We start from the raw sequence: 10,241 nt of genomic DNA on the forward strand, positions 1-10,241 counted from the left end.
GCTGCAAAAATCTGCTTTTGCTTTCCAACACCCTCCTGCAAATTCATTCCGAGTTCCAGGGCTTTCGCCCAGTCATGTTGTGAATCCAGCCGTGTCTAACGACGGAAAATGCGCCAGGCTTCAGCCCCCCTAAATCCGCCTTTGCCAGCCAAACCCCCCCTCCAGGCCCCAACTACAGAGGGGGGTTTCCTGGCAGCTCTGCCTTCAGTCTCACATCCCACTCCCCCTCTGTGGCCCCCAGCCCCTTGGCTCAGGGCTGCCTCCCTGTCTGGCTCCCCTTGCCCAGCCTATGGAGTTCAGTCCCCACATGCCACAGGTTTTCAGGTCCGGCATCCATGAGTTGCTGAGCAGCTGGGGCTGCAGCTGTTCTGGGAGCAGGAAAAAAGTCAGAAAGAGCTGAGGTTTTCCTGCATGCACTCCCAGAGCTGGGTCAGAGCCTGAGCAGAGAGGAGACAGGCTGGAGGTGACCCAGACAGGGGTGCTGAGCCTCCAGGGCTATCCCTACCATGCCACCTTTCCCACCTTGGGGTGAAGCACTGCCTGCACATTCAGGCATCCCTGCACCTGTCACACCCTCACCTGTCCCTGCTCCATCCAGGGGGCAAAGCAGCGGGGCAAGCCTGGCCCCAGATGCCGCCTTCTGCCCACAAAGCTCCTGGTTGGCACAGAAATAGAGCCAGTGCTTAAATCCCAGGCACCGCTGAAAAGAAGGCCACCAATGGTCCCTGGTTATTTGTGTCTCTTGCCCTTGGCAGGAGGGCAAGGGGAGCAGGCCCTGATGTTGTTGTCCTTCTCCACACATGTGGGGAAGGACCTTCTGCCATGTGCCATGGCTCGAGCATCTGGTATGTCCCTGTCTTCATGGAGTCACCATGAAGACCTCTGGGTGGCTGGATTCATCTGAGCATCACTGCAGCATCAGCTGCTCACAAGGTAGGGAGAGGCCAAGTCTCCAGATGTAGATTCCCTGGTCAGAGGTGAAATCCAAACACAGATCTGAGCAGGAACATCTCCAGCCATGGAGCAACACAACCCACTGCCTGAAAGCCATGGGCAGCTCAGCTCACCACAACAAGATGGAGCTCAAACCTGGCAGGTAATTAAACCTGCTGCTTGATGAGACTATTGAATGTGCTAATGAACAGTAGCAGGTATGAATGAGAGGTAGAAGATCTAAACCTCTGCTTAACAAGGAGTTCTGCTCAATCACACCTTGAGTCAATCAATGCGGCCCCTGGCTGCAAATGGGGTTTGGGGCTTGTGTTGCTTGGCACAGCTTCCTGGGGAAAAGTGTGGTCACAGCCCTGTATGGCCAGGCACCAGGATAAATTGCGTTCCTGGCTCCCCACCTGTGCTAGCTATCTATTTCTCCTTTCTCCTCCCTTTTCCTGAGCCCAGTGAAGCTCCTGAAACTGGGCTTTGAAGAGTAAGCCTCAAGCACCAAAGCCTCCTCCTTCTCCCTGCTGGGTTACTCCATACCACTGTTTTCCCATCTTGTGATGGTTCCATTGAAGCCAGGAGTCTGTGGATGCTCCTGGCAGACCCACATCCATGGCATCCCTCCAGACCTCTGCCATCAGATTGAAGCACTGATGACAGAGCCATCACGGCCAATCAGGGGTACCACACTGCTCATGGCTCTCCCCCAGCTTTGGGCTGATCTTCCAGACCACCCCATAGGGATCTGGGGCTTACAGCAGATGAAGGCAAGGAAAAAAATCCACTGTGGAAAAAAAGCTCTGGGCCAAGTGACTCAATGCACGTCATGTCAGGCAGGGCTGGTGAGCAGCATCAGAGCTGGGCTGGTGGGGATGAGAATGTGGCCTGTGTCATGCCAGAAGCAAATGTCACCAGAGATGCTGGGACAGAATGCTGCCAGCACACTGCCTGGGGCCAAGGGGGTCTCCTTCTGATAATACACCAAATCCCTGTCATTTTGCGTCAGACACTGCTGCTCCTCTCTGTTTCCTGCCATCTGGAGCAGCCTGACACAACCAGGTTCTGGCCAGCCCACACCAAGGCTGCGCAGTATCGAGGGGTCCCAAGCCACATTCTAGGGCTCCACGGCAGGGACAAGGGATGGGCAGCAGGCAGGTCCCCCCCATCTGCATGCCAGGCCAAACCCACGGTGTGAAGCAGCCAGGCTCAGGTTTCTCTAGGCTTTTCCAGAGCGAATTCCTCTGAAGAACTAATCCGTCAGCAAATTCTTGGGGAAGCAGTTGCAGCTGTGTGCAGGGGCTGGGGGCTCTCAGGCGGCCCCGAGGCGCGATGGCGAAGTGGTAAGGGACACTGCGGTCCCCAGTCTGCCCAGCGTCCCCGGCCAGCTCTATCAGCTCTATCCCCGGAGGAATGCCGCCGCTTTCGTGGGGCTTTCCCATAAGCCCCATCCAAGCGCAGGTCATATAACTCGGGGCCTGGAACCGAAGAGGTGGCGGGGGCTGCATTCCTGGGGGATATCCCCGTGCTGGCACGGTGCCAGGTAAGAGCGGGTCCCACCGCCCCGTGACCCGCCTAGCTCCCCCCCCCGCACCCCGACCCCGCAGCACTCCCCGCAGTCCCTGCCTCCCCCCGGTCCTGCCCGCGGGGCCACCCCGCACAGGGGTGCGGGCAGGCGGTGCGGGCAAGAGGCTGCGGGGTCTCTGCTGCCACCTCCAGGGCACTGCTGGCCTCGGCCTCGTCCCCTTGCGGTGACACTGACCCTGTAGCTGAAGGCTGCAGATCCTGGGGCAATGCATGGACACCTCAGCTCCACCACCCCATCCCCCTGAACGCTAAAAGCCCCGCCAGGAGCAGAGCCTGGAAGCCCCCACCGCAATATAGTGTCCTGAGGGGTTTGGGTACCCTCCTGGGATGCGGGGATCCTCTGTTCAGGCTGCCCTGTGTGCTCAGGGCTCCATGGACTCCCCAGACGGGGTGCTCCAGAGGATGCTGCCAGCTCAGTGGTACCGTGCCCGCTGTTCCCTTTGCCACCCTCCCTTTCCCCAGCCTCCAGCAGTGCCAGCAGGGCTGGGATGCAGCCAGGGAAGGTGACCCACCACCAGTGCCCCAGCACCCCCTGCCACTGGGGATGGGCACTGGGGAGGGGGAGCCTGCCCGCTCCCCCCCTACAAGAGGCTGCCCATTTCCAGGCGTCATTAAAGAGCAATTAGCTGGAAATTAAGCTGAGAACAAGTATTGATTAGCTCATTAAGGCTGGGGGAGCCGGCTGAGGCAGTAGGAATTACTGCTGCTCGCCCTCATTATGGGCAAGGTTAAAGCTTGTGGTCGGGCAGCTCATTAAAGATGCCAGGGACCAATCGATGTCCCTAGCCCAGCGCCACCCAACACCCCCAGCACCCCTGGTGACATCCTGCTGCTGCCTTTCTGGGACTGGCCCTTGACCTCTGTGATGAGCCATCTTGGGAAAGGACTGAGCATCCACTGCTGCATCCTGGGCTCCCCTGCAGAGGCAACGCTGTCACCTTTGGGCTTGTCAGTCCCCCAGAATTCACTGGCCAAGTGAGTTTTCTCTGCCCCCAACCAGGACACCCATGGAAACAGGTCCCTCCTGGCACAGTGAAGTGACTGAGTCTGTGGGCGCTCACTGCAGTGCTGCCAGTTCCAGGAGAAGACAGACACCACGGCTGGTTTGCAGGGCAGCGTGCCAGACCTGCAGCCCACCAGACGTAAATTTGTCATGTCTCAGCCTAGCAACGCCAGCTTATGCAGGTGGGGTACAGACCAAGGGGATCTCAGGGATGGGGTAAAAGCAGCTGGGAGTATGGGGACTGGTGAAAGACATGCAGTGGCTCTGTGTGGCCAAGTACTGCCATGCCACCCTGCCATGTATCCCATCCCCACAGCTCTGGGGGCTCTTGGGCTGAGCCCAGGCCCTGCCTGGCCATTCACTCAGACCCAGCCACCCCAAGCCCCTCCACCTCTGGTCCCATGTCCCTCCCATTCCCATCTCTGCCTCTTGCGGCCACAAGCAGCTCAGGGCCAAGCTCCCAGCCAGCGCACACATGGAGGGTGTCCCCACGCAGCCTAGTGGTGTGTGTGGGACGAGGCAGGTGTCATCATTATTTTTGTTTTCTTTGCACTGCTCTGGAAATATATTGTGTTCTCAGATAATCCCGTTCAATTACACCACAATAAAACACATAATAAAAACGTAATTCATTTTTCCTGTGCGCTCCATCTCCCTGTGTCTTGGCAAGCTATTAAAAATTTGTCTTCATTTTTCTGGCAAGAGCCTTGTACCTTTTCATTTTTAATTTATGAGAGCAGAATAGCTACTGACAAGCCCTTATTGCACGGCGAGGGGCTGCATTATTTATAAGCCGCCAATGGCTGGCTCAGGGGAGATATTTGCAATATTCTGGAGCTGGGAGAAGGAGGGGGACAGACCCCTGACATGCCTTTCCCAATCCACCCCTCCACCTTGGGTGGGTGCTTTGTGTAGATGTTCTCCTGGCTGCTCCTTGAGGGGAGCACCCACGGCCTGGCCTCTCCCAGTCCCTGCCCGCTGGGAAAGCTGTGGCACAGGGTGGCTCTGGGCTGCCTGGCCCTTATCTCTCCACTGCTGCATCTGCCCATCTTGGGCTTAGCAGTGGCTCTCACTCCTCCATCCTTCAGCACAGGGCACTGCAGAGCATGGTTGCCTCCATCCCTCCTCTCCCTGCATGGACATCTATCACTCCTTCTGATTGCCCAGGTCAGACAGAAAGCTGAGGGGGGAGGCAGCTGCTGCTCGCAGCCTTGCCAGGGTCCTGCGACAGCAGTGATGTGCTCTCCAATGTGCTCTCTGATAGCCGTGCATAGAAAGTGGGATAAAAATAGCCCCACAGGAGAGGCAATCACAGGACCAGGGCCAGCATTGAAGGAGAGCGCTCTATGAGCGGGCTGGAAGAGGGGATGTGAGCGTGGGCAGAGCCAGGGTGACGCTCTGGCCTCTTCAAACCAGCGACATCCAGGGCAGCTTAGCAAAGCTCTCTACACATCAGCGAAGTCCAAAGCCGACTGTACTAAAAAAAGCCCTCCTGACAGCTGGATAAGCTTAAACACATGCCGGGCCAGCCAGAGCCACTGCAAATGCAGTGGACTAGAAAACAGGGAGCAGAGTACAGCCCTGGGGGGTACAGGGGCACCCAATAAGCCAACCTGCCCCTCCCTCCTGCTCCCATCCTCGCCCCAGTGGCAGTTCCTTTCCACCACATAGAAACTGGCAGCAACATGCTTCTCTTTGCTGTTGGTGTTTTGTATAAACAATCTGCCTTTATTGTTTGGTGTATATATAGGTACATTGTATGTATATCAAAAAACCTAGAGGAAACCACAGTGCATTTAAAGCTATTTGAGAAGGTCCACCTGAAAGCAAGCAGTCCAGGAGAGGGTAGAGTAACCCCTTGGGGGGAGCCCAGCCCTGAACAGAGATGGCATTAAAATGAGAATAAAAATGGAGACTCTGCTGGGATTAAAATGTGCCATTTGCTCCAGGGATCGAAGGAGCAGAAAGCCAGATTAAATCCCCAGAGCAGCTTGGAGGAGAGCAGAAGGTGAGCTGGGAGCACACGCCTGGGCTGGGAGAGCCACCCCCGCCCCGAGTTCAAGCCACTATGTGCATTTCATCACTCACCCACAGCTATTTTGGGTGTGGGGAGTTTTCCTCTCTGAAAGCTGCTCTGCCATGCCCAAGCACCAGCTGCTAAACCACTGGGGACCACGGGGTACTTACATAGGGGTTCTACCCTCAATTGCTGTGATTGTCTACTGCATCCTAAAGCTGGGGAGCACCATTTTCTTCCTTACTCCACAATTTTTCCTCTACCACAGCTCACAAGGTCCCTGGTGCTGCTGCCCACGTTCCCCTGTGCACTGTGCACAGCTACAGGCACACGCAAGGTAAGCACAGGAGGAATGCACCAGGGTGCCAGCCAGAAGGTCCCCAGAGCAGGGCTGACCCAGGCATGGGGACAGGGTTTAGTGTGGTGCTGCATGGCTGCTGGCACCCTGGGAAGCAGGGCTGAGCACCTGGAACCTACGGAAACGCAACAGCCAAGGGAAAGCAGCGGCAACCCCAAAGGGATCCGAAGGGCGAAGCTCGGCAATTCGCTGGCCCGGCAGCTCCGTGGTACACATCTCGGCCGCCCCAGGAACCCCATTCAGAGCCCTTTGTTGAAGTAGACCGTCTCCAACCATGGGTCTTTCTTCCGTATCTGATCTTGGACATCAGGCTCCAAGCTGCTCACGGCCATGGAGCTGCCAAGGGGACACAGATACAGAGGATGGAGGAGATACTGATGGCCTCAGCTTGGAAAACCACCTGCTGTACCTCTTGGGGATGCTGTTCCCACGGCACAGCACAGACCCTTGGGTCTGCACTGCTGTGTGTGCGCAGAGACACGTGTGCACGGGTTCAAGCCTCTGACCACTCACAGAAGCAAAACAATCTCTTGGGACTCAGAAAGCACAAGGAGCCCACACACCCCCTGCCTACACCCCAGCCCTGCCCCATGGGAGCCACATGTGGAGGCGAGGTGTTCGTCTGTACCTTTTCTGCGGGAAGAGTGCGCAGCACAGCGGGGTGGCGAACACCAAACTGGAAGGGAAAGACAATAAAAGGAGAAGCTGGGGTGCATAAATCTCCCACACCCACCCATGTCCTGGCCCCACAGCAGCAGGAAGGCAGCCCAGAACTGTGCCAGGTGTTCAGCCAGGAAATGGATATGGAGATGCCCTCTCCAAGCTCCAGACCCTGCATTTGGCTCCCAAAGTGGGACAAGTCTGTCCCACCAGTGTGGGAGAACAGCAATACTGAGCCTGAGCCCATGGCAAGCTTGAGAGACACTAAGATGGAGCAAAACAGCTCCCGGCCCCAGGACCTCATATCTCATCCCATCTGCTGGGGAGCTACCAGCCTGACTGAGCTCTGGCATTCCCCCAAGAAACTCTGGGGCAGTTCTCACCCTGCCTGCCAAGCAGAGACCCCAGCAGCACTGTCCCCTATACCTGGGCTCAGTCTGTGCCCATGCAGTGCCACCCATGGGTGGAGAGTGACTTACCATAATCCCACCAGGCCAACCTGCAGGGGAGCGTTCAGGTACGGGTACCGCTGCCAGGGAGAGGCTTTGTGTCAGTGTGGCCAACAGGGTGGGAAGGTGCCTGTTTTCTGATGGTGTGCCAGCTCCAAGGGGTGCCAGCAATGTGACAAGCTCAAGGGGTGCTCCTATGCTCACTCTCCCATCCCAGGACCCCTAGTACCTTCAGGAAAGCTCTCTTCTCCAGCATGTTCATGATCACTGGCGGGATGGCTGAGGCAAAGGGGAAATAGATGAGCCCTCAGTGCTCACAGGCCCCCAGCAGCAGTAAGACCCCATCCCATGCTGCCAGGGACCAGCTGTAGTCCCCCAGCACAGATGGAGGAGGGGACACTCACCCATGGCTGGGGCTGCCATGCCAATGCGGGACACCACCACCTGGAAAATGGCCTTCTGGGCTGCAGCTGTGGATTCTCCTAGGCGGTTCCCATTCTCATCTGTGACTGGGATCCCCAGCTTGAGCTCTCTGCAGGGAGAGAGGCAGTGAAGGGGCCCCAGGGCACAAGAGTGGGGGGATCAGGAGACAGGGCAGGTGCATGTCTCCAAGGGAAGCTGGCATCCTCCTGTATCCCCATCCACTGCCTGCATAATAAACCGCAGGGGATCTCAGCTGGACCCACATTCACACTTGGGAGTGGTCCTCAAGAGGGCTGTATGGGGATGCAACCAGGTGCTTGTACCCTCAAGCCAACCCCCCAGGCTAAAGGATGAGAGCAGGGCCAGCAAGGGAAGTCTCTGAGTTCCCTGCCAGTGCCTGGTGACCCCTGACATGACCCCAAGCACCCCAGCCCAGCCCAGGGGCTCACCTCTGCCTCATTAGTGGGATGTTGATGCAGTTGGCAGCTGCCACAGCCGCAAAAGGAACGTACCGGCCGATGATGGCTGGCAAGTGCTGGGGGGAAAAGCAGGAGGACGTAATGCGGAGGGTCTGAGGGCAGAGCTGGCTGTTCCCAGGTCTGCAACCATCCTCCTGCAAGACCCTGTTGTGTCCCAGCCCCACTGGAGAAAAACATTCCCTCCTCCCCTGGAACTCCCAGCCACTAAAAGCTGCACAGCCCAAAGGGTCTGGGGGGTGTCCCACATCCCACCCCAGGCCTGGACAGAGGCTGACTGGTGAAAGAAGCCTGGAGAGATGCAACTGGAGCAAGGCTGGAAGGACAGGCTATCTCCACAGCCTTCACTCAGGAGAGCAGTTGTCTTGTGTGGGTGACCCCATCAAGGCCCTTTTCTCCATCTTCTTCCCCACCCCAGGTGATGGGGTGAATCTGCTGATCAGCTCAGAGCTCAGGGAGATCCCATGGGAAGGGTCCAGGTGCCCCACCCATAATGGCCAAGGGTCACCTTACCTTGGTGAGAGATTTGAGCCCCAGTGCTGTGACAACTGCCCCTGTGGTCGCACTCACATAGGCCGTCCCCAGCTGGCTGCAAGAGCAGGAAGTGACACCCATAAGCCAGGTTCCCCTCATCCCAGTTCCCCCTCCAAAGGGGACAGCATGCCCTTCAAGAGCACCAGGAAACCTGAGTTCCTTTCCCAGCTCTACTACTAACTCTGACAGCCCCACTGGTGTCCAACTCTGGCTGTGCCAGGTCCCTATCATCCTCTCTCACAGCTCCCTACTATTCAAGGAACTGTTCAAGGCACATCCCTGGCATTTTGGGGTATCCCAAGAACCTGGTCAGAGGGATGCTTACCTGGGGGTAATGGGTGCATCCCCACTGCGGTTGGTGTAGTTGACAACGGCATTGAAGGACTGGTTGACCCACTGCCAGAACAGCACAGCCGGTGTGGTCCTGCCAGAGAGAGAAGGGTGCTGGTGGCATTGGGGGATGCCACCTCTGCTCCTACAGCACTAGTGCACCGTGGGGTATGGGACATGTGTCCCCTCCTCACCCCAGGGCCTGGGAGGGGCATCCTCCTGGCCCTGGGGTGAGGAAGGGACAGGTACCTGTAGAAGGTCAACATGCAACCGGTGATGGTCATGTTCATGGGGACCTGAGCAGACATGCGTCCCACAAGGAGCATCTTCTCACCCGTGTCAGGGTGGAAAGCTGAATCGTAGATGTACTTTGCTCGCCACAGCTGATCCTCTGTCAGCCCTGGGGGTACTGTGCCCGCCCTGCCAGGTAAGGGTAGTACCTGTTGAAAGACCCTCTGCCAGCATACGTGCCCTACTTGGTCCCCCACAACCTTAGGGACCAGCCAGGCAGTTTGGGGGGCTGGCTTTGGCTGGGGGGGCGGTCATTATAGCTTTCATTCCCACCTCTGGGGATGGCCCCAAGGTTGTATCCTGCCCAGGAGCAGTGCTGAGGGTACACCCACCCTCTCCCCGGGTACCTGTAGTCCTCCACCACCTGTCGGGCTTCCTCCAGTGTGGCCCCCGAGAGCAGCAGGTTTCGGGGGTCTGTCACCATGAAAAAGTGTTTGGCCCGGCCCTGAAAGGTGCTCTGGTCCCATCGGGGCTCACGGATGTTGATGGTGGCAGGCAAGGATGGTGGCATCTTCTGGTAGGGTGGGGCTGAAAGGATTATGTGGGATGTGGTGCCTGTGAATCCCCCAACAGCCCTGTTGGGGCAGCTCTGGAGCTCCCCCAGCCTGGGGGGACAAAGGGAGTCTCTTTGTAATGGAGCTCAGCAGGGACCCCCGAGGCCACCCACCAGATGGGGCAGCTCGTGGGCGGTGTGACCCCACCACTGTACACTGCGATCTGTCAGTGGGAACCCCCCGAACAGCCACCAGAAGTCACGGACACCACCCCACCCAGACAGGGCACCCCGGTCACAGGTGGGGGACGGGGACTCACCACTTCGGGGCTAGAGCTGCTGCCAGCAGCGGGAGAGCACGGAAGGGCACGGGACGGAGGAATATCCCCCGGGGAATGCACCGCCACACCCCGCACGGCGCTATTTCCGCGGCCGCCCCTCCCCGCGAGAAGCGGCGCTCAGCAACCTCCCACCCCGCGCCGAGCATCCCTCCCGCCACGCGTGACATCCCCCGCGTAAGGACCAGGGGCACCCCCCGCACTCACGACTCCCGGGGCAGCGCCCGCCGTGCCCGCGCTGCCGCCACCGCCCTGTTCCCGCCCGGCGCGCGGTGACGTTCGGTCTCGTCACGGGGGGGCGGCCCCGCGGCGGGCGGGGCGGGGCGGGGCGGGCGCGGGGGGCGGC

General features: G+C 58.5%; 1 protein-coding gene across 3 annotated transcripts in view; it reads right to left on the reverse strand.

The window, feature by feature from the left end:
• Positions 1 to 5,220: 5,220 nt before the first annotated feature.
• Positions 5,221 to 10,241, reverse strand: part of SFXN3 (sideroflexin 3) — a 6,160-nt gene continuing 1,139 nt past the window's right edge. For 2 of the 3 annotated variants that reach the window (XM_027648131.1, XM_027648132.1), the window contains exons 2-11: positions 9,412 to 9,592; positions 9,023 to 9,193; positions 8,769 to 8,867; positions 8,423 to 8,498; positions 7,883 to 7,968; positions 7,415 to 7,542; positions 7,240 to 7,289; positions 7,041 to 7,090; positions 6,530 to 6,577; positions 5,221 to 6,237 (exon numbers count right to left, since the gene is read on the reverse strand). In XM_027648131.1, the coding sequence (XP_027503932.1) occupies positions 6,141 to 6,237; positions 6,530 to 6,577; positions 7,041 to 7,090; positions 7,240 to 7,289; positions 7,415 to 7,542; positions 7,883 to 7,968; positions 8,423 to 8,498; positions 8,769 to 8,867; positions 9,023 to 9,193; positions 9,412 to 9,575 (969 nt within the window). In that variant the 5' untranslated portion in view covers positions 9,576 to 9,592 and the 3' untranslated portion in view covers positions 5,221 to 6,140. Of the gene's footprint in view, positions 6,238 to 6,529; positions 6,578 to 7,040; positions 7,091 to 7,239; positions 7,290 to 7,414; positions 7,543 to 7,882; positions 7,969 to 8,422; positions 8,499 to 8,768; positions 8,868 to 9,022; positions 9,194 to 9,411; positions 9,593 to 10,102; positions 10,157 to 10,241 lie in introns of those variants that run through there. The other variant, XM_027648129.1, reaches the window with a different exon arrangement.

The sequence above is a fragment of the Corapipo altera genome, unplaced genomic scaffold, assembly GCF_003945725.1.
Source record: "Corapipo altera isolate COAL_440 unplaced genomic scaffold, ASM394572v1 56, whole genome shotgun sequence".
NCBI lineage: Eukaryota > Metazoa > Chordata > Aves > Passeriformes > Pipridae > Corapipo > Corapipo altera.